At 50.8% G+C, this 21,546-nt stretch overlaps 1 protein-coding gene across 1 annotated transcript in view; it reads right to left on the bottom strand.

Annotated features, from left to right (window-relative positions):
• Positions 1 to 21,546, bottom strand: part of AP2A2 (adaptor related protein complex 2 subunit alpha 2) — a 50,646-nt gene that overhangs the window by 26,476 nt on the left and 2,624 nt on the right. Inside the window, exons 6-9 of the mRNA XM_027860198.1 lie at positions 15,071 to 15,213; positions 13,317 to 13,510; positions 7,178 to 7,307; positions 2,913 to 3,014 (exon numbers count right to left, since the gene is read on the bottom strand). Coding sequence (XP_027715999.1) covers positions 2,913 to 3,014; positions 7,178 to 7,307; positions 13,317 to 13,510; positions 15,071 to 15,213 — 569 coding nt within the window. The remainder of the gene's footprint in view (positions 1 to 2,912; positions 3,015 to 7,177; positions 7,308 to 13,316; positions 13,511 to 15,070; positions 15,214 to 21,546) is intronic.

Raw genomic sequence — 21,546 nt, 5'->3', positions numbered from 1 at the left:
CACTCCATCCTTTCATCAGGAATGCCTGGAAGTCCTCTAATTAAAGATCTGGTTTTGCCCCTGTAGGATTATACTCATTTTTGTTCAGCAGGTTACTCTTCCTCGTGAGCTTAGATCCTTTGCTTTCTGGAATATATACCCCAAGCCCTCTATTCCTAAAAAATGCTGGCTGCTTAATCTTGTGTGATCCTGACCATGGCTCCACAGTACTTAAATTCCTTCTTTCTGGCTGTTTGTATCATCATCTCCTTCACCCAGGAGCTCTGGATTTTGGCTATAATGTTCCTGGGAGTTTTTATCAGGAGGTAACCAGTAAATTCTTCCAATTTCTACTCTGTTCTCTGGTTCTAAAATATCTGGACAATTTTCCTTTATTATTTCTTGAAACAGGATGTCCAAGTTCATTTTTGGTTTATGGCTTTCAGGTGATCCAATGATTCTGAAATGTTCTTTCCTTCATCTCTTTTCCAGGTCAACTATTTTACCTATGATATATCTCACATTTCCTTCTATTTTTTCTTTCCAGTTTTTTGACTTTTATTATTTCTTGATATCTCAAGAAGCCATTAGTTTCTATTTGGTCAATCCTAATTTTTAAGGAGTTATTTTCTTCAGTGGCTTTGTACCTCTTTTACCAAGCTGCTAATTCTCTTATAACAACTTTCTTGCACAGCGCTCATTTCTGTTCCCATTTTTTCCCTCTATCACTCTTATTTGGTTTTAATCTCTTTCTCTGGCTCTTCTAGGATTTCCTGTTGGGCTTATGTCCAATCTGCATTTTTCTTTGAGGCTTTGCTTGACAATATATTCAAGATACTATCTTCTTCTGAGTTTGTGTCTTGAGCTTCCCTGTCACTGAAGTAGCTCTGTATGGTCAGGCTCTTTCTTTATTTGCTCATTCTTCCAGCCTCCTTCCTGACATTGAATTGGACGTCAGAGTTGGGCTCTGCTCACTCCTGGAGGGATCTCGAGCCCGAGCTTCTGTTCTTTTTGTCCTCCTGCTGTGTTCACAGCTCTGACTGGCAGTCTGCACGTTCTTGGTGTCCCCAGCATGGTATGATCTGGGGAGAAGTCTGTTCACTGCCCTCCCAGTCCGAGCTCTGCAAGTTCCTGACCCCGTGTGGTCCGCTGGCTAGTGCATGGCTGAGCTTTCACAGACTGCTGCTGGACTTGGTCACTGTGAGCCCTCGGCAGGCTCTGCAGGTTCAGAGTGACTAAACAGCTTGCTTGACTCCCCTTTGATCTTGAACTCTGCCCTGGGTTATTCCACTGTAAGCTTAGGCATTGGGCTAAAGACTAGATCTGAGTTCCCCGCTCTGCGCAGAGGATCAAAGCCACACGCTGAGGGTTTGGAACTCGTTCCTTGCTCAGTACACAGCTCAGGCCTCTCTCACTTGTAGCCTTGACTGCTCCTCTCTGCCCTAGTCCGAAGTAATGGGTGATAGAGCTACCAGATGGCACCATCCCTGCTCCCAGAGGTAGGTCAGGGGTCCCCTGGGATCTCTTGCTGCCTCCTCAGTGTTCAGACTCAGTCCCCTTAGGGCTAGAATGCTCCCTGTTGCTGCCCCTGCCCCCATGGCCAGCCCCTGCCCCAGCATCCACAGACCTCTCCTCCTAAGCTGCTCTGAGATGGAAAAGGACTTGCTGTGACTTTTTTTTTGGCCTTCCCCAATCAGGATTTAGTCTGGTGCATTTTCTAGGTTGCTGTGGAGGTGGTGTCCCAGGTGAACTAGGCAAAGATGCTTCCTCTCACTCCCACCCCCACCCCCATCAGCAACTCCTTTTCAATTAAACTTGGTCATCCTGGCACCAAAGTCCCATGGGGCCGGCCTCCAGGCTCCCTGAGCTGCAGCAGGCCACTTCACTGACAATTCTAGCTCTGGTCCCTAGGAGACAGCCTTCCACCAGTCCCCCCCATGATCAGGACTCCCTCAGAAGGGACAGGGTAGTCAAAGGCACCTCCACATGAAGGGTCTCTCTCCCACTCCTACCCAAAGGTCTAGGAAGGGAAACAAGGTCAATCTCAGGCACTGGCCTAGACTCGATCCTTTCTCTGGCATTAAGGGTGAGTGTCAGAGAGAGGACACAGATAAAGGAACCAGGACCAACAGACATATGTCCTGCAGAAAAACAAAAGCGGATTCTTTTCCAAGCGTATGTGGCTAAGAAAACATGGTCTGGGGCCCTGGGATGCCTGGTGGGGAAACTCCCTTCACTAACACAGACTAATGTCTTCCAGTCTTCAAGTGGCCTGGAGAACCAAGAGGGAGGTGACCCTGACCTGCCCTGGGTCACCCAAGCAGACCCCAATGCTAGTCCTCCGTCCACTGTACCAGCTTCTTCTCAGGAATGAAAGAGAAACAGCCGTATGCCAGCTGGTGGCTACACAGCACAGAGGACTCTGTCACTCCTCAAAGGGACACACAACCAGAACTCCCAAGTCCGAGGACCCTGACCCATCCCGGATCCACCCCTGCTGGGCTAAAGAACCACAGGCATGATAGTGACCCTCAGAGGTCACCCCCTCGAGCACAACGCACGCTCCCTTTCTGTCATCCCTCCCCAGGCTCTCCAGCACCCGTGCTGGTGACCTCCATCTCCTGCTCCTGGGGACCCCCGCCACTCTTCTCCTCATGTATCCAAAATAACTAACGACCATTCCAAGAAAGGCCATAGGTCGATCAACTGCTCTCCGACTCCTCTCCCCATCCCCCCAGACTCCTCTGACAAAAAGACCTGAGCCCTCCATCTGCTGCCATTCCTTAATATTACTATCCTGCATCCCTCATGGTCAGGGTGGCCCCACTTCAGCCCCCGTATCCTTGGGGTTTAGCCTGGGATGTGCTTAATTAATGCTTCTTCATTCAAGAGAGGGGGAAGAAGAGGAGAGAGGAACAGGACGAGGGCCTTACTCTGCTTAATCTGGAAACCGCTAAGGAAACAGAGGTCTTGAACTCTTCTGGGTTCTTCTGCGCTAGTGTGGTGATCAGGCTGGTAGCGGCAGTTACCACACCCTGAAAGAAGAGAGTGAGACATGTACTGAGTTTCCAGTGCTTGTAACCAAGCATTTTAAACCACCGACTTTGGCTTTAAATCCCACTTTCCAAATGAAATTTCCACCTTGGTGCCAATTACAGAAAGCAAAACCAACAGTCTCATTTTTGTCTTTTGAGCACCAGGGTTTGGCACAGTGCTTGCAAAACAGCAGGTGCTCAATAAGTGCCTAGAGAATTAAATGAAATATTGCTTTTATGTTCTCATCGGAATTGTCTTGAGTTGCAGCCCTCGGACACAGAGGAAAACCCCCGGTAAGTGTGAAATCAAACGGTAGCAAGCAGGAGACCATTCTCTCTCCCTGGTGGCAAAGTGGGCTCTTCCAGGTTCCTGCCTCCTTCCCCGTCCCCAGGGTGCCACTGGGCTGGCTCCGTCTCTCCCTCTGCCAGCATCGAGCTGCCTGAGGTGCCCCTCATTTCCACTGGGGGAGCGAAAGAGCGAGGTGGCCCTCTACCAAATCCAGGAAGCACACACCTACTCCACTCCATGATGCTGTACTGCCCACCAAGAGGCCAGGGCACAAGAGAGAAGACCCACCCTGCAGCCATCACCCAAAGACAAGAAGTGTGTAATCTCTGCTTTTCCAAAGGAGAACCGAGGCCCTCCCTCTTGGGCAGCGAGGTGCCGCCAAAGTGAATAGAAAGCCAGGCCTGAAGTCAGGAAGACTCATCCTGAGTTCAAATCTGGCCTCAGACACTCAACAGCTGGGTGGTCCTGGGCAAGTCATTTCACCATTTGCCTCAGTTTCCTCATCTATAAAATGGGCTGGAGAAGGAAATGGCAAGCCATTCCAATGCTTTTGCCAAGAAAACCCCCAAGGGGGTTAGGAAGGATGGTGACTGCACACAAACTTCCCTCTAAGCTCTTTACAGGGGCCCGTGACAAGAGACACTTTTGTGAAACCTGTTATGTGGAAAGAGGAATGAGAGTGGCAGGGCCCCACATCACGACAGCTCCTCATGCTGAAGAGACTATAAGGGATCATGGGAAAGGACCCACACGTACAAAAGTCCTGACAGCAGCTCTTTGTGGTGGCCAACAAATGGAAACTGAGGGGACGTCCATCAGCTGGGGAGTGGCTGAGCAAGCTGTGGGATAGGAATGTAATGGAACGCTATTGTGCTATAAAAAATGACAAGCAGGCAGACTTCAGAAAAACCCGAGAGACTTGTATGGACTGATGCTGAGTGAAGTGAGCAGAACCAGGAGAACATTGTACACAGTGACAGCCACGTCGTGCGACGACCAACGTTAGACTTATCTCTTCTCAGCAATATAAGGACCTAAGGCATCTCCAAAGGCCTCGTGATAGAAAATGCTATCCACATTCAGAGAAAGAACTATGGAGTCTGAATGCAGATCAAAGCATACTGTTTGCTATTTTTTTTCTTCTGTTTTGTTTTGTTTCTTCTTTCTTGTGGTTCTTTCTAATTCTTACTTACAACATCACTAATGTGAAAATATGTTTAATAGGAATGTATATGTAGAGCCTACATCAGATTGTGTGCCGTCCTGGGGAAGGAGGGGGGAAAGAGGGAAGGGGAGAAAAATTTAAAACTCAAAAGCTTATGGAAGTGATTGTTGGTAAATCAAAATAAATTATTAAAAAAAAAAAGAAACAATACTGGCTCTGTAAAAAAATAAATAAAGGGGGGCAGCTAGGTGGCACAGTGGATAGAGCACCGGCCCTGAAATCAGGAGGACCTGAGTTCAAATCCAGCCTCAGACCAAACACTTGACACGTACTAGCTGTGTGACCTTGGGCAAGTCACTTAACCCCAATTGCCTCACAATGAATGAATGAATGAATGAATGAAAGAATAAATAAATAAATAAATAAATAAATAAGAATAAAGACAGCTCCTCAGACAGCAAGGACAGGCTTCCACTGAACTCAACCAGCGCCAGACAAAAGCCAGGAGGAAGGTAAAGCAGGGACCCCGTCTGGGCAGAAGACTCTAAAAGCTCCAAAGACAATGGACAGCAGGTCAGACAAAGTCAGAGCTGGAGAGGTTCGCAGAGGACACCTACATTAGAAGGTCACAGGCAGCTGGTATGCTGGGGAAGCCTTGGGAACCCCAGGGTCAGAAGGAGAATTCCAAGTCATCAAAAGCAACTCTAAATCTCAGTTAGGGGTGAGGAAAAACAAACATGCCCTGAAATACCACGTTGCCTTGTGAGTCTACAGACCACTAAGGCTAAGAGTCCACTTGCTTCATTTTAAAGATGGAGAGGTCAAGGGATTCACTCAAGGTTACCAGGGTGGAAGCAGCAGAGGTGGGGTCCAGCTCCACAGGACTGCACCAAGGTCACCTTACACACGTGTAGAGGAAAAGGGACTTTCTCTCGGGAGCTGCCATAAGGCCAGTCTCCTTCCTTCCTTCCACTGATGCTCACCAACTCATCCTCCCATTGTAAGTTTTTTCCAGATAAATTTTATCTGCTGGGTCAAAAGTGTCCTGAGCTGCACAGTTCACTGGACGGTTATGGTCTTCAAGGTGAATGAAGAGACTAAAATTGTTCCTTTCTTCCCTTTTCTTTTTTTTGCTTTAAATAAATTCCATTTTATTTTCAGTTCTGAATTCTCTCATTTTCCTCTCCCTCTCCCCCACCTAGTGAGAATGCAGGAAAAACAAAACTCACACGCAATGTAAATTCCAGAATCAGTACGTCCAAAAAAAGGAAAAGAAGACAATGGGCTCCAGTCTGCCCTGTGAGCGCACCAGTTCTCTGTGTGGAGGTGGGCAGTATGTCTCCTCATGAGCCCTCTGGAGCTGTGGTCAGTCACTGCATGGACGCGCACATCAAGTCTTTCCAAGTTGATCCTCTTTACAATACTGTGCTCCTGGTTCCACTGCCCGCACTTCGTACCATCCCCTCCACCACGTCTCACAGCATAGCAGTCTTCCATCACACCCACAGACCACAGTGCATTCTGCCAGGTCCCAGCTGTTGAGCATCCCCTCACTTCCCGATTCTCTGCCACTACAACATTTTGGTACATGCGGGTCCTTTCCTTCTTTCTTTGCTATCTCTGGGGCATAGTTCCAAACTGCTTTCCAGAACAGCTGGACTAGTTTACAGCTCCAGCGATAATGCATTAGTGTACCCATTGTTCCTCCAGCTGGAACATTTAAAAAGTTCACAAGACAGAATTTCTGGACAGTCATTTTATTAACAACGCCAGTATTTTAATCAAAAGAGGTCAGTGGCCCTCTCAAACGCCAAAGACAATCAAGGCAGTGGGCTCATAGTTCATATGGCCTCAGAAGGGGATGTTCCTGAGGTGACAATCAACCCTGATTGGTTAACAATTAATGAGAGCATGAATATTCTGATGAGGTGCTGGACCTATTCTAATGAACTTTGATTATGTCATTTACTTCTAAGTTGCCCCAAGCCTCAGGCAATCTATTCAGACAATTTATCCCCACTCAAACCTGACCAGAGCACAGTGGCTTCCCCACCAAGGTGGGGTCTGAACAAGATGGTTAAGAAAGTTAAGCCAGAAGCAGCTAGGTAGTGAAGTGGATAGAGCTCTGGCCTTGGAGTCAGGAGGACCTGAGTGCAAATCTGGCCCCAGACACTTGACACTTACTAGCTGTGTGACCCTGGACAAGTCACTTAACCCCCACTGCCTCACCAAAAAGCAAAAAAAAAAAAAATTTAAAAAAAAGAAGTTAATCTAATCTCATTATCAGCAATGGCCTCCAGGGACTGAACTTTCAAAATGAGGACTTTAGAAAAGGGGGGAACTCTGCATCTCCCCAAATCATTGGTTATTAATAATCATTTTTCTCATTTCCTCATTGGATTCTATTGAGAGATGAAGCCTCCCAATGAATCCCTAACTGGAAAGATAAACACTTCATCAAAGGTTTTGAACAAACGCCGATCTAACGTTGCTCCATCCCTGCCCCCCTCCTCCAGCGTGGGGGGGGGCTCCTGGCAGACACTTTTCTGATTGTTTTCACATTGTTTATGCCCGGGTTACTGCCCCACACCCTCTCTCAGGACCACACAAGGAGCACAGAACAGAACGGGAGCAATGCTGAAAAAGCCTGCCCACCGCTCATCTGCCAAAGGGCCTTGGCTTCCATCTGCCCCCGCCCAAGACACTCACCAAGTGCTGGTCATTGAGGAGATGCACCACCCGGGAGGTCCAATCACCCATCGGCACGAGGTCCGGGGACGTCCTGTACAAGCGTAGCAGACACAAGGCCGCGCTCTGCTTGACGCTGTCCATGGTATCTCTGAAAGACCAACAGACCTACCCATTAGGAAGAACGCAATGCCCCGGGCCTGGCCAGAGCCCGGAGCAGAGGAAAGGACGAGAGGCGCTGCTCTGGAGGAGGAAGGGCAGGAGCGAGAAAAAGGAAGCCAGCCCCTCAGACAACCGAGCACCCTCCAAAGATGTCCACCACACAAGGAGGACTGAGGCCGGCACTCTGGAGAGAGGACCAGGCGCGCCACGCCGAGGCCCTCGGCAAGGTCGGCTGGAGCTCAGCGCCGGGACCTGGGCCTCCACTTTGCTTCGCCTCCCAAGCGTTTTCAAGCCTAGCAGTTGGGAAGCTCCCCAGAGTGATGACTCTGGAGCCGGGGGGCGGGAATGCTGAGGTGAGGCAAGGCGGCTCGGCTCCGCCATTCAGCCTTTCCTCTCCCTGGAGGAGGAGAATGGAGGCTGTCCCTCAGAGACCAGCGCTGTTCAGGGCTAGCCCCCCACTGCCTGCACTCTGCCTAGATCCTGACACACGGTGCCAGGCACACGGCAGGACCGACCCAAGCCTACAGGCCTGAGGCTGAGACCAAGAAGATCTTAAGTCTTTGCCAATGCTCTCGTGCTCCTCCAGTCTACTCTGCTGCAGGTGCCCCACCATTTACTGTCGTGCCCAGGACAGTGCCCTTCACAAGCGAGCATCTGTCCGGACCAGACTACGGGGAACAGCTGCGCCTGCTCCACAGCTGGATGCTGAATAAATGGCTCCAATGACAGCACTGAGAGTCAAGGATGTGCAGCCACTACAGAAATTTGTCGAGACCCAGGAGGATGTGAAACACCATGCCAGGGAGGCCTTAGCGAGCCCCACAACCTCCTCCTTTTAGCCCAAGACTGCAGCCTCTCCAGGAACGCCGTACACACCTGGGAGGCCACTGACTCCTGCCGGACACACAGTATCCTTTCTGGATGTCTTTCAAGGAGCAAAACTTCACCTTCCCTCCCTCCCGCCACACCCTAACGCAGTAATGAAAGAAACGAAGCTCTAGCTACAAACACGAGTAGTCAGGTAAACCAAACAGTCGCGTTGGCTGTGAGCGCGCGCCCACAGCTCTCTATCAGACAGCGGGTGGCAGGCAGCAGGCGGCAGGCGCCGCCCTGGCCCTCTGGAGTTACAGTTGGCCCCTCCACTGATCGGCTTGTCTTTACCCTACTGCTGCCAATGCACAGATCATTCTCCTGCTTCTGTTCACAGTCTTCCTGGGCTTCTCGGAACCCTGCTCGTCCACATTTCCCACGGGACGAGAACAGGATTCCATCACCCTCCCCCACCGCGGACACCCCTCAGATGCCCATTTTTCCACTTGCTCCAAAAGAGCCAGAAATGTTGCTGTACATCCTTGGCTTTTTCCCTTAGAATTCCCTCCCTCACACTGATTCTTCCTTCTGCCTTTCCCTTCCTATGCCTCTGCTGAGTGAAGCGCAGCCCCATGCTTGACTAGGTGTGTCTGCGTGTGTCTTCTCACCTTTCCCCAGGTCACGGTCAGCCTTCCTCCTTCTTGGGCACACCTTTTGCTTGCGCAGTCTGACAACGGGAGGCAATCTTTCCTGACCTTTCTTTCCCCTTCCCCCCTTCAGTGCATTCCCTTTCTCATCTTTCTCCACTCTTCTCCTAAGATCATCAAGATGTGACAGAAAAACTGCCAGGCCTTCAGGCGAATTTCGCTCCCTTTATGCCCATAGATGACGACAGAGTTCAGAGGGGGTTGTCTCACCTCCAAAACTAGAATGACAGTGGCTGGTCTTTGCCTGGTCTTCCATCACTGTTCATTCATCTTTCTCATATCTCCTGGGTCCAACCTTCAAAGTTTCTCCACAGCTCTGGCCTTTCCATCAGGAATGCTTCAAAGTCCTCTACTTCATTAAAAATCCATCCCCTCCCCCACGGGATCATGCTGTTTTGCTGGCTAAGCTGTTCTTGGCTACAAGCTCATATTCTTTGGAATCTGTGTTCCAAGCTCTCCACCCCTTAGAAGTGGTAGCTGCTAAGGCTCCTTGGGACTGCCTTTGGGGCGGTTCCCTGGCCACTTGCACTGTTTTTTCTTTAACATGGAAGCTTTGGGTGTCAGCTATGATGTGCTGGCAGTTTTCATTTCAGGGTTTCATTCAGGAGCTGACCAGTGGATTCTTCCCACTTCATCCTCCTGGTTCTAAGAGATCTGGGCAGTTTCTTTTAAGAGTTCTTAAGAGAGCGGAGTAAAAGCAGTGACTTGCTTGAGCTCTCTCCCAAACCCCTCCAAGTACCTGTAAAAAATGGCTCTAAACCAATTCTAAAGCAGCAGAACCCACAAAAAGACAGAGTGAAACAAATTTACAGCCCAAGACAACCTGGATAGTTGATCGGAAAGGTATATCGCACCGGGTTGGGAGAGAAGTGCAGTTCGGCGTGGGCGCACAGGCCACAGCAAACCTGGAGTAGGCCTCAGGGGACTGAATCACTGGCAGCTGTGGCGGTTTCCTGACTTTTCAACCCCTGAATGCCAAAGACAACTTGGAAGGTCAGTGGGAAAAGTCTGTGTCTGCGGTGAGAGACAGAAGCACGGTGGGGTTCCAGCCCCAGTCCCTGAGCTTGGCCCTGGGGTGGCGGCTGCCTCCTGAGCTTCTGGCCCACAGACTGAGGGGGAATCGGGTGGTTGATCAGAGGGTGATTGCAAGGATCTCTCTGCTGGTGCAGGATTCTCTTGCTTTCCCCGTGCTTGGATCTGGGTCACAGTTCTGGGTGGCGGTCCTGAGGCGAGGAAAAAAGCCGGCGTAGTGCAGCTTGTAGTGGCTGTGGAGAGGAAATCCTCACAGTTCCAAGACAGAAAAGAGTACTTGTGGTCACTCATAGACCAGAGCACAGGCCAGAAAAGCAGTAAACACCTTGCCCTTGATCATAGCACCTTGGAAAAACTGAAAATTTTCAGGTCCCTAGAAGTATCTCTGAAAATAGCTACACAAAACCCCTGAAGCTTGGGACAGTACCTTCTCCACACTGGAAACAGACCCCTACCTTAACAAAGAGTTTATAACTCAAGTAATTGGCTGGGATCATAAGCAAGCAGCGCAAAAAGAGTCAAACTATATTATCTTACTTTGATGACAAAGATCAAAACACACAACCAGAAGAAGACAACAAAGCCAAAGCTCCTACATCCAAAGCCTCCAAGAAAAATATGAATTGGGCCCAGGCCACAGAAGAGCTCAAAAAGGATTTTGAGAAGCAAGTAAGAGAAGTAGAGGAAAAACTGAGAGTGATGCTAAAGGAGACCCAAAAAAATACTGAAGAAAATAACACCTTAAAAAATAGCCTAACTCAAATGGCAAAAGAGGTCCAAAAAGCCAATGAGGAGAAGAATGCCCTAAAAAGCAAAATTGGTCAAATGGAAAAGGAAGTACAAAAGCTTACTGAAGAAAATACTTCCTTAAAAATTAGAATGGAGCAATTAGAGGCTAGTAACTTTATGAAAAATCAAGACACTGTAAAACAAATTCAAAAGAATGAAAAAATTAAAAAACAATGTGAAATTTCTCATTGGAAAAACAACTGACCGGAAAAATAGATCCAGGAGAGAGAATTTTAAAATTATTGGACTATCTGAAAGCCATGATCAGAAAAACAGCCTAGACATCACTCTCAAGAAATTATCAAGGAAAACTTCCCTGATAATTTAGAACCAGAGGGCAAAATAGAAATTGAAAGAATCCACCAATCACCTCCTGAAAGAGATCCCCAAAGGAAAACTCCTAGGAATATTGTAGTCAAATTCCAGAGTTCCCAGGTCAAGGAGAAAATATTGCAAGCAACCAGAAAGAAACAATTCAAATATTGTGGAAACACAATCAGGATAACACAAGATTTAGCAGCTTCTACATTAAGGGACTGGAGGGCTTGGAATAGAATATTCTGGAGGGCAAAGGAGATACAACCAAGAATCACCCACCCAGAAAAACTGAATATAATCCTTGAGGGGAAAAAATAGACATTTAGTGAAATAGAGGACTTTCACACATTCTTGATGAAAAGACCAGAGGTGAATAGAAAATGTGACTTTCAGATACAAGACTCAAAAGAAACATGAAGAGGTAAACAGGAAAGAGAAATCACAAGAGACTTAATAAGGTTGAACTATTTACATTCTACATGGAAAGATGACACTTGTAACTCATGAGTCCTTTGTCAGTATTAGGGTAGTTGGAGAGAAAAAAATTATATGCATGTATATATATAGATATATAGATAGATATCTTGTGGAAGTGAATGTTGAAAACTAAAAATAAATAATTTTTAAAAAAATTTTTTTAAAAAGAGTTCTTAAAATCTGACGTCCAGGCTCTTTTTTTCGGTCACAGTTTTCAAGCAGTTCAACAATTCTTAAATTTTTTTCTCCTCACTTGTTTTCAAGGTCAGTAGTTTTTCCTATGAGATACCTTGGATTTTCCTTCTTTTTTTTTCAGTCTTTTGACTTTGTTTTAATATTTTTGTGTGTGTGTGTGTCATGGAGTCACTGGCTTCTCTTCGGTCCTCTTTTATTTCCAGAGAGTTTGCTGCTTGGGCAAAGATTTGTTCCTCTGGTGCCAAGCTGTTAATTCCCTTTCCAATTCTTTCTTCCTTGGCTCCCATTGCTTTTCCCTTTTTTTCCTCTCCTGCTCTCCTTCCATTTATAAAAAGTTTTCACTTTTTTTAAAGTCTTGCTTCTTCTTCTCCAGGAATTCTAGTTGAGTCTGTGCCCAAGCTGAGTTTTCTTTGAGGCTCTGCTTGTGGACATTTTGGAGCCGTTCTCTTCTTCTGCATTTTCATCTTGAGCGTCCCTGTCACCATGACAGCTCTTTGATGACGGGGTTCTTTTGTCTGCTCCTTCTTCCAGTCTACTTTCTGATGCAGGAAGACATTCTGTGAGGGCTGAGCTCGGCGCACTTCTGAAGGAAGGGTCTGGGCTGCTTCTGCTGTGACTTCCTTGGAGTGGCGAGTGCTGTGCTATTCCACTATCTCAGAGACCGCTCAGACTGGGGGCTTGAGAGTTTTCAGTGCTCCCAGAGTGGCCTGATGTGGGGCAGAAGTCGATCTCCGATCCCCGCCTGGTCCAGGTCTGAGCAACGGCAGATGCTGCTGGCCTGAGCCCCCGTGAGCCAGCAGGGAGGCTCTGCCGGTCTGGGATTCTTGCCCTGCTCCTGGGTCTGAGCCCCCAGCTGCTGCTGCTTCTGAACCTGCTCCTATCTCTGCACACCACCTGGAGATGGTGACCCCTCCTTAACCTACAACCTAAACTGTCCATGGGCACAGGTCCCCTCCTCCGTCTGCCCTGGGTTTGTGAGGAGTGGGGTGCAGAGGGCCGGGTGGCTCCTGCTCCTATACCTTACAACAGAGTTAAGACACCTCCTTACCGAGGCATGGGAATGCTGTTTGGTCCCCAAGGATCTAGTCATGCTCCTTCGCCAGGCTCTAGAGCCCTCTCTGTCTCTCCCACAGAACCTGGGCTGACAAAGTCACTCGTGGTTTTTTCTTGCATTTCTTGATCCTGATTCAGTCTGGAGCATTTTCTAGACCTGCCTGAGGGAATTCTGGGGGGAGCTCCCTGGACTTGTCGACGCCACTCCACCATCTCGGATCCGCACCCATCCTGTGTCGCATCCTAAAACTGCCTCACCCTCCCCGACACGGGAGCCTAAGGGATCAGGCCACAAAGTAACCATGACGCTCCAGAGTCCAGGCAGGCAGGCTGGCCGCCCTCTGGAGCTCCGGCCCTGCCGTCTCTCACAGCACAGGCGTCGAGGTTCCATGCACACTCAGACCTCTGGGACTTGGGACGGCTCTCTGCCTGGCAGAGATGGGGAACGTCTCTTTGGACCATCTCAGGCTTTTCTGCTTTTCCCCACTGCCCCACCTTGGTCGAGCCTTATGACACGCTCCCACGGTGGGGCACCCAGGCGAAGACTCCAGCTTCCCGCGTGCATCAGGTAAAGGGCTCCCACCCTCCTCGGCCAAGCGCTCCAGGACGGTACCTACCCGGCCACCAGGATCTTGGGGATTTCTCCAGCAAAGGCTTCGGCCATCTCCCGGCTGCCCACATTGGCGATGCAGTGCAGAGCCAGCCCCATGAAGGTGGGGTTCCGGCTTGCCAGGTCATTCTTGATAGCATTATTGATCAAGCGGATCAGCTCACTGTTGGAGTTCACTAGGACAGAGATGAAAAGGTAGCCCTGTGTCCCAGGGAAAAGAGAGTGAGATGGCAGCAGCGAACAGCCAGGGATCAAAGCAAAGGGACTACAAGCTCTGGCCCACCCCCCACGACAGGACATTCTCAGAGGTCACAGCGGCTGCCCCGAGCAGGCCAGGGCCACCAGGGCACGGCCAACCTGCCACCGAGTGGCCAAGGACCACAAAGACACCCAGAGTGCGAAAGCTGCCACACGCACCAAGACCGTGGGGGAGCACAGCAGGAAGCCTGTGTGACCCTGGGCCAGCCACTTGACCTCTGTTTACCTGGGCTTCTTCATCTGTAAAACGGGGATAAAAAGGGGAGCACCCTCCTCCCAGAGTGGTTGTGACCATCGAATGAGACAGTCTTTGTAAAGTGTTTAGCGCAGTGCCTCACAAACAGCAGATGTTTAATAAGTCATCATCATTCCAATCATGGTTCTCCGCCACCAAGCCTATTCTGGGCCCTCCCCTCCCCGTCTACACTCTCTCTCTCTCTCTCTCAGGTTTGGCCACCACATCCAAACAGACAAGTCACAGATTTTGAGAGAGCGACACACGCATCTAACACACTGACCTGGGGTCTGCACAGCACTTTACCAAGAAGATCTCCTTTGATCCTCACAACAACCCTGGGTGGGGGGGGGAGGGGCAGGTGTTACTATCCCTATTTTACAGATATGGAAACCAAGGCAGAGGGCAAGTGCCTTGTCCAGGGTCCTACAGCTAGTCAGTATTAAGGCTGGCTTTGAACTCAGGTATCCCTGACTCCAGACCCCGTGGCACCCCCAGGTGTCACCTCAAACACGACGTTCTAGACACGCCCTAAAGAGCATGCAGTCCAGTCCCCCTCCCCAAACCCCGTCCCTCCTCTACACTTTTCCATTTCCATCCATGGCACTCGCCTTCTTCCCGTTGTGTGGCTTAGAGCCTCACTTTCCCCGTCTCGGTCTGGTCTCCACCCGCTCCCCAGCGCCCTCCAGGCCATCCTCCACACTTCTGACCATGTCACTTCCCGCTCCACCCCAATGGCTCCGACTGACTTCAGGTTCCAAGAGAAACTCTTCCACTTGGCTTCCTAAGCCCTCACCAACCTGGCCCCAGCCTCTCTGGACTCACTGGATACAACCTTTCCTCCAGCCATGATGGCACTTCTCATCTCCTGCCTCCATGCCTTGGCCTCTGACCATCTCCCCCACCTGAGACGCCCTCCCTCCTCCCCTTCTGCAAGAAGCCTTCCTGACCTCTCCCAAACCACCCTACAGGCTGGGACCATTTCTCGTAGGACTGGGGCCTTTGGCACAGACGGAGCTGAACAAGTTCCTGCCGGGTGACTAAACTGGCTCCAGTGTGTCCCCCAGATGGAGGGTGGTCAGCGACCAGGCTCATCAGCCCCGCTCCTTTTCACAGCTCGCACTGCTGACCCACGACGGGCACACACGGTCCAGGGCCCTCCACAACGCACCAACCCCTTCTCTCGGCGCAGGCTGGCGCTCAGGGACCTGGGCCCGGCTCTGCCCTGGCTATCCGACCTTGACTGCGTTCACGGCGGAAACACTCACAATCTGCTTCTCCGTGTAGCGATTGGAGCTCAGCAGGTTCACGGCTTCCATGTGGCCAAAGTCGATGTCGTGGCCCAGGAGGAAGATGAAGAGCAACTTGCACACGTACTTCTTCTTGCTGTAGCCATCGAGCGCCTTGTCGCCTGCGGGGGAGAGACCGGTGAGGGCCCGCGCACCACGTCCCCCGGGCCTGGGCCAAGGCCCGGACGGACCACCATAGCCCGCTCACGCCCTCCAGGGACGTAGGTGCTTGGAGCTAGGGCAGAGATGTTCTGGACTCTATGTGTGTGCGCGTGTGCACGTGCATGTGCCAGACTGCTCACGCCCTCCCGGGATGCAGGTGCTTGGAGCCAGGGCAGAGACGTGCTGGACTTTATGTGTGTGTGTGTGTGTGTGCGTGTGTGTGCGTGTGTGTGCGTGCATACCAGTCAAACTGCTCCCACCCTCCCATGATGTAGGCACATGCAGACAGGACAGAGGCACACTGGACTGTGTGTGTGCGCACATGGGGGAATGTGCATGGGTGTGAGTGTGCATGTGTGTGTGCACACAACACCATCTATGCCTAAGTGGGAGCTCCACATCGCTGAACCATTTGCAGATGCCATACTGTCTGACTATTCCCCAGAGGGAGATGGGAAGAGGGCTATGATTTTACCAATCCATGCTCTTCCTCCAGGAGCTATGAGAACACAGCCCACCTTCTCCGCAGAGACGGGGACACTGGGTCTAGAACACTACATGAGGTCGGACTTTTTCAAAATGTCGAAGATTTTACTGAGCTTTCTTCCTTCCTAAGTGATGGCTTTCTGGGACAAGAAGGGAGATAAGTGGGAAATGTACGTGACATAAAAATCCCCCCAAAACCCACCAGAAGCTGTGAAGAGCATGTCCTCTCCACTTGAGAGGCAAGTCAGGCCCTCAGGCTCTCCCACAGTCCACCATGGGTCCTAACACGAGCCACAGCGGAAGGGGCAGAGGTCCAGGGCAGAGGCATCAAGTCTCTCAAAGGCCGAGTCTAGCCGGGACAGAGAGCCACCACTAGGGCGGGGCCAGGAAACAGGGTTCCAACAGGGAATGCTGGGGCCCGCAGAGCAATGTGGATCATTGGGTCCTTCGGGTTGGATCCGTCTGGCTCTGGCAGGTCCACCGAGGTCCCCAGTGACCGCAACTGCCTCTGGTTCTCCCTGAAGCTTGAGGCACTTTTCCTAAGTGTTCAAAGTCCAGATTTCTCGAGCATCCCCTAAAAACTGACATTTACTGACACCTAACCGACAAAGTCCTTGCTCTCCAGGGGCTTCTGGGCCACGAAGACGGCACTCTTGAAAAAAAAGAAAGAAAACCTCTTCGGTTTTCCCAGAGCCAACAACGCCCCATCAAGCCTGAGGTTTGATCACGATTTGATCGTCCCAACTCTGCAACCACATCAAGCTAGGCATCAAACAAAGAGTCTGCCAAAGAGAGGGCAAACAGCTGCCCACCACGCCCACCAGGCCCCTGGAGGGCAGCCCAGGTCTAAACACTCACTCAGCACCTCCCACAAACACAGAAAAGAAACAGCCCCTGCCTGCTGGCCAGCCAAGGGCCGACCTTTTGTCAAGGGGGAAAACATACATATGTAAGTGCAGAAAAATACACATACAAGGGGTGAGGGATGGGGAGGGGTCCCTCAGGAAGCATGTGTCTTCTCCCTTCTTCCCTTCCCTTCCCTTTCCTTTTCTCCCTCCCCTCTCTCCCCTTCCCCTCCTCTCTCTATTTTCTCCCTCTCTCTCCTCTCCCCTTCCCTTCTCTCTTCTCCCTCCCTCCCTCTCTCCCTCTTTCCTCTCCCTCCACCCTCCCTCCTTTTCCCCCTTCCACCCTCCCTCCCTCTCCTCTCCCCCTCCCTCCTCTCTCTGCCTCTCTCCTCTTCCCTCCCTCCCTTTCTCTCATGTCTCCTCTCTCTCTCTCTCTCTCTCTCTCTCTCTCTCTCTCTCTCTCTCTCTCTTTCTGTCTCTCCCTCCCTCCATTCCACAAGCAGACCCAGAGATTCAGCCATGAAAAAAGCAGCAGCACCCGTCCAGGCCAGGGGAACACCAAGTAAAGCTCAGGTGTCCAGTGAGGAGCCAACTCTCACTGGAGCCACAGGTCCCTAGGACGCCTAGCAGGGATTAATTAGAATTAAGTCCTGCGAAGCTTCCTCTTTCCTCTCAGCACAGCCCGATCACTCACCTCTGCCTCAAAGCAGAGAAGGAAGGGAAAACAAAATGCCTTGAAGATGGGGCCCTTCAAGCTGCCTGCCATCCTTCGGTGCTAACCAATGGAGCTGCAGCCACGGCCAGAACCACAGCGGCAGCCAGAGTCAGAACTGCAGCCGCAGCCAGAACCACAGCCAGAGCTGGAGTCGCAGCCACAGGCAGAACCGGAGCTGCAGCCAGAACCACAGCCAGAGCCGGAGCCATGCTCCAACAGGGAGCCCTGGGTTCCCTCCTGCCCCAGCTCTCATCGAGGTTCGTGTCGTGTCCAACTCTCCGTGACCCCATCTGGCATTCACTTGGCAGACATTGGAGGGTTTTTTCCATTTTCTTCTCCAGCTCATTTTCCAGGTGAGGAGACTGAGGCAAACAAACTAGTAGGGCCGGACTGCAGGCCCACACTCTATGCCCCAGGGCGCCCCCTAGCTGCCCTAGGTTTACTCAGTGGTGGAGTCTCTCTGAAGGTCCTTGTTTGGGTCCTTAGCGGCACTAGGCAGGATGGTTCCTGGAAGCTTTTCTGTCCAGACCTGGGATTTCACTGGGGTGGGGCCCTGACAAGTTAAAGGACTTGCCCAGATTCCTACCACCAATGTGTGCCCAAGGGTGGGCTGGACGCCGGGTCTTCCAGACTCAGAGAGTCACTCTCAGCCCATCTCACCACGGCATTTCTCAGAGAGGGTGGCTGCAGGACAAACTTGGCTCCTTCCAGCTTTCACACAGGTCAGTGGATGGCTCTCCTCCAAGTCAAACCCGCAAGGGTTGGGTGATGACACACAGTCCAGACCCTCCAATGGAGCCTCGGAATCTTCCTCACGGTGATGAGGCTGGATCACGCCGAGAGGACCATGGCGGGCTTCCCTTCTGACTGACAGCCTCCTGTGTGCTGCTTTCCTTCAGCAGTCGGTGCCCGCCCACCCATCCTCTTCTGCTTGGCTGCTGTTTGGTTGACTTACAGATTTAAATCTCAGGACCCTGAGAGCTCTAACAGGGAGGAGGAAGCTGTGCCTTCCATCAGTGCACCGCCTGCCTCAGAGCTCCCCAGAGGACCACAGTGGAGGAACCTCAGGACAGTCTGGCGATCTTTTCAACATTCACTTGTGAGGGAACAAGCTGAAAGGCGCTAAAACCAGGGCCAGCTGCCAGCACCTGTCCTCTGGGGCTGAATGGGTGGCGAAAATGCCCCAGGCATAGGGGAGAGCAGAGGAAAGATCAGGGGTCTGGTCTCTGTCTCTTGAGGGAAAAGAGCCAAGGACTTCCTTCAGCAAAAGAAGAAAGACTAAAGATGTGTGACTTCAAACAAAAGGAAATGCTATTTGCGTTTCTATTATAGACGGTATTTTATTTCCCAAAAGAAATCACAATGAAGGGAGGGGGAGGAAAGGTGTGCCATCTACTTACAAGAATGAGTCAAATGAGCTCCTGCTCTTCTCAGTGTGGTATCTGTGGAAGCTCGTGTTCAAAGGCTTCCCCTAGGCCTACAGTGACCTCTGCCTTAGGGATGCCCAGGGCACAGAGGCACCTCACACCTGCTCAGGAAAAATCAGACCAATCTCAAAGCCCCTGGAAAGCTCCTCAAGATGTGGCCAAGGCCTTGTCACGGATTGAACAACCATAAAACTTGCATTACAGAGAAACAAACAAAAAGTGAGAGACTGCCCCCCTCCCCTCCCCCTACACACACAACTGGGACACCTGCCAAAGAAAACAGCGTTCAAAACCAACTGAATCGAGAGCTCACCATGGCAACAGGCACTCCTGGTGCAAGTGAAAACCCCAAGACCATGTGGAAGATGGGCCAAGAAAGTGAAAGCTGCATCTCTCCAGAATTCCGTGAAAGGCTTTCCAGCCTTTCCAATTCTGACCCACAAAGAGAGGGAGCAGAAGGCACCTCAAAATCTCGCCATTACTGACTGGAAAAACCGCGCCAGTTCTGCCTGGCAAATAAAACATCTCTTTATGGAGTAAAATCAAAACATCGTGGCTGGTATCCTCAGGAGGGACAGATAAAAATTCTTTAACCAAATAAGTGCCCGAGTACTAGGAGTGCAGTGCCTGGAGCATAGTAGGCACTTAAGAAATATGGATGGACAGACTGACTACCAAGTATCTCCCCAATCTCCCATGGTGGATGTGAGGAAATGAGCTATAGCGGTAAGGCGCTCCTCAAGTATGAACACTCACTCCGTCCATATGTCTCTCTGTGACTTATAGAGGTAAGGCGCTCCTCAAGCGTGAGCCCTCACTCCACCTGTCGGTCCTCATTAGCCTTTATTCTCTGTTCCTATGACTTCAATTATCACCTTTCTACAGCTGAGTCCTGAAGCCCAAGCCTTCCCTTGAGATGAACCTCCCCACTTACAAGTGTCTCCAGAGAGATCCACCTGGATGTCCCGGAAGTGTCCAAACAGCACATCAACTCAATGAGCACATAACCAGCCCCTGGAGCTTCATAGGCAGAGAAAACTACAGCAGCCTCTGACTTCAGGGAGTCTACTGTCCATTCAGAGGAAGACAAGGTGACTGAAAATGCCGGCGGGGGGGAGCCTGCCTGGAGGAGGCTGTGAAGGGTGGGAGCAGCGCCCACCACTGCAAACCACCTGACAGGGAGGGCCAAGAATCAAGCGCCAATAGCTCCATGTGAAAGACCACTCCTCATGAGCAGGGACTGGTCCTAGCGGGGGGCACACACACAGCGGGTGCTGGAATCTTGTCGACCATGATCTCGCTGATGCTGCGTCCTTTGAGCCATTCTCTGCTGATAATATGCTCGGCCTGTTTGTACCTGCCACCTCTCCATCACCCTTTGAGGGATCCCCAAGTTGGAATCTTTGGGGCATCCTGAAAGCACCCCAGGGTTTACTACCACAGCACATAACTGGAAAACATTTGATTAACGGTCAGCTGGGCTTCTGTTACGGAGAAGCTCAGAGCTGTTGAGATGGCTACTCCATCTCCCCAGCATGATCTGGCTGGCCCCCTTCTCCTAGTCAGTTCGGAGCCTGGCTCACTGGCCATCAGAGCTCTCTATCCAAGACGCACACACAGATCAAAAGGCTCTCTGGGCTGACCCTCCAACTACCGCTTGTGGTCTGGACTCACTTAGATTTTCTTGTGTGGATTCTGGGGCCAAACTCTGGAGAGATGCTCTTCTCAGGAAACTCTATTCAGGCTTAATGGAGCCAGCACAATGTCAGCAGCAAATAGGAGCTGTGTTCCATGGCAGTGATGGCACCTTGAGGGAGCACATATCTCCCAACTTCCTGCTTAATAAGAATCAGTCAGACCAAGCTCCCTCCAAGAAAACCCCAGCCAACATGCCCCCCTTAACTCTTTACTCTTGAGCAATCAGTCAGTAAACATTGATTAAGCACCTACTATGTGCCAGGCACTGTGCCAAGCACTGACGCTACAGAAAGAGCAAACCCTGACTTCGAGGAACTCACCATCAAGCAAACAAATCCACATAAACAAGCTATATACAGGATAGACAGGAAACAATAGAGGGCGGGCACAGCAATTAAGAGGGGCTGGGAAGGCTTGCTATAAAAGGTGCAGTTTTAGTTGGGACTTCAAGGAAGTCAAGGAAGTCATTATTCAGAATAGAGGAGGGAGAGCATTCCAGGCAGGAGGGACGGCCAGAGAGAATTCCTGGAGCCAAGAGATGGAGGGTCTCGGTAGGACAGCCAGGAGGCCAGTGCCACTAGACTGAAGAATACATGTTGAGGAGTAGGGTGTAAGAAGACTGGAAACGGAGGAGGAAATTGGGTTGTGAAGTGTTTTGAAGACCAGAGTATTTGGTACTTGACCCTGGAGGCAATAAGGAGCCACTGGAGTTTGCTGAGTAGGGGGGATGACACAGTTGGACCTACACTTCAGGAAAATCACTGTGTTGGCTCAATAGAGGATATAGTGGAGTGGAGAGAGACCTGAGAGAGGCAGACCCCCCAGTAGCTACTACAATAGTCCAGGTGAGGTGATGAGGGCCTGCACCAGTGCAGAGTCAGAGGAGAAGGGGGCATGTTGCTGCAAGGGGTGAAACTGACCAGAGATGCAACAGAGGTGAATGGTTTGGTTTTGTTGTTTTTGTTTTGGGGGAAGGGTGAAATCTACAAGAGATACTGCAGAGGTGAAACTGACCAGAGATGCTGCAGAGGGGAAATTGACCACAGATGCTGCAGAGGGGAAATTGACCACAGATGCTGCAGAGGTGAATATTTTGGTTTGGTTTTGGGGTTTGTTTGGGGG

The sequence above is a fragment of the Vombatus ursinus genome, unplaced genomic scaffold, assembly GCF_900497805.2.
Source record: "Vombatus ursinus unplaced genomic scaffold, bare-nosed wombat genome assembly UNPS02014176.1, whole genome shotgun sequence".
In the NCBI taxonomy this organism is placed as follows: Eukaryota; Metazoa; Chordata; class Mammalia; order Diprotodontia; family Vombatidae; genus Vombatus; species Vombatus ursinus.
This window is presented reverse-complemented; position numbering and strand designations above follow the sequence as displayed.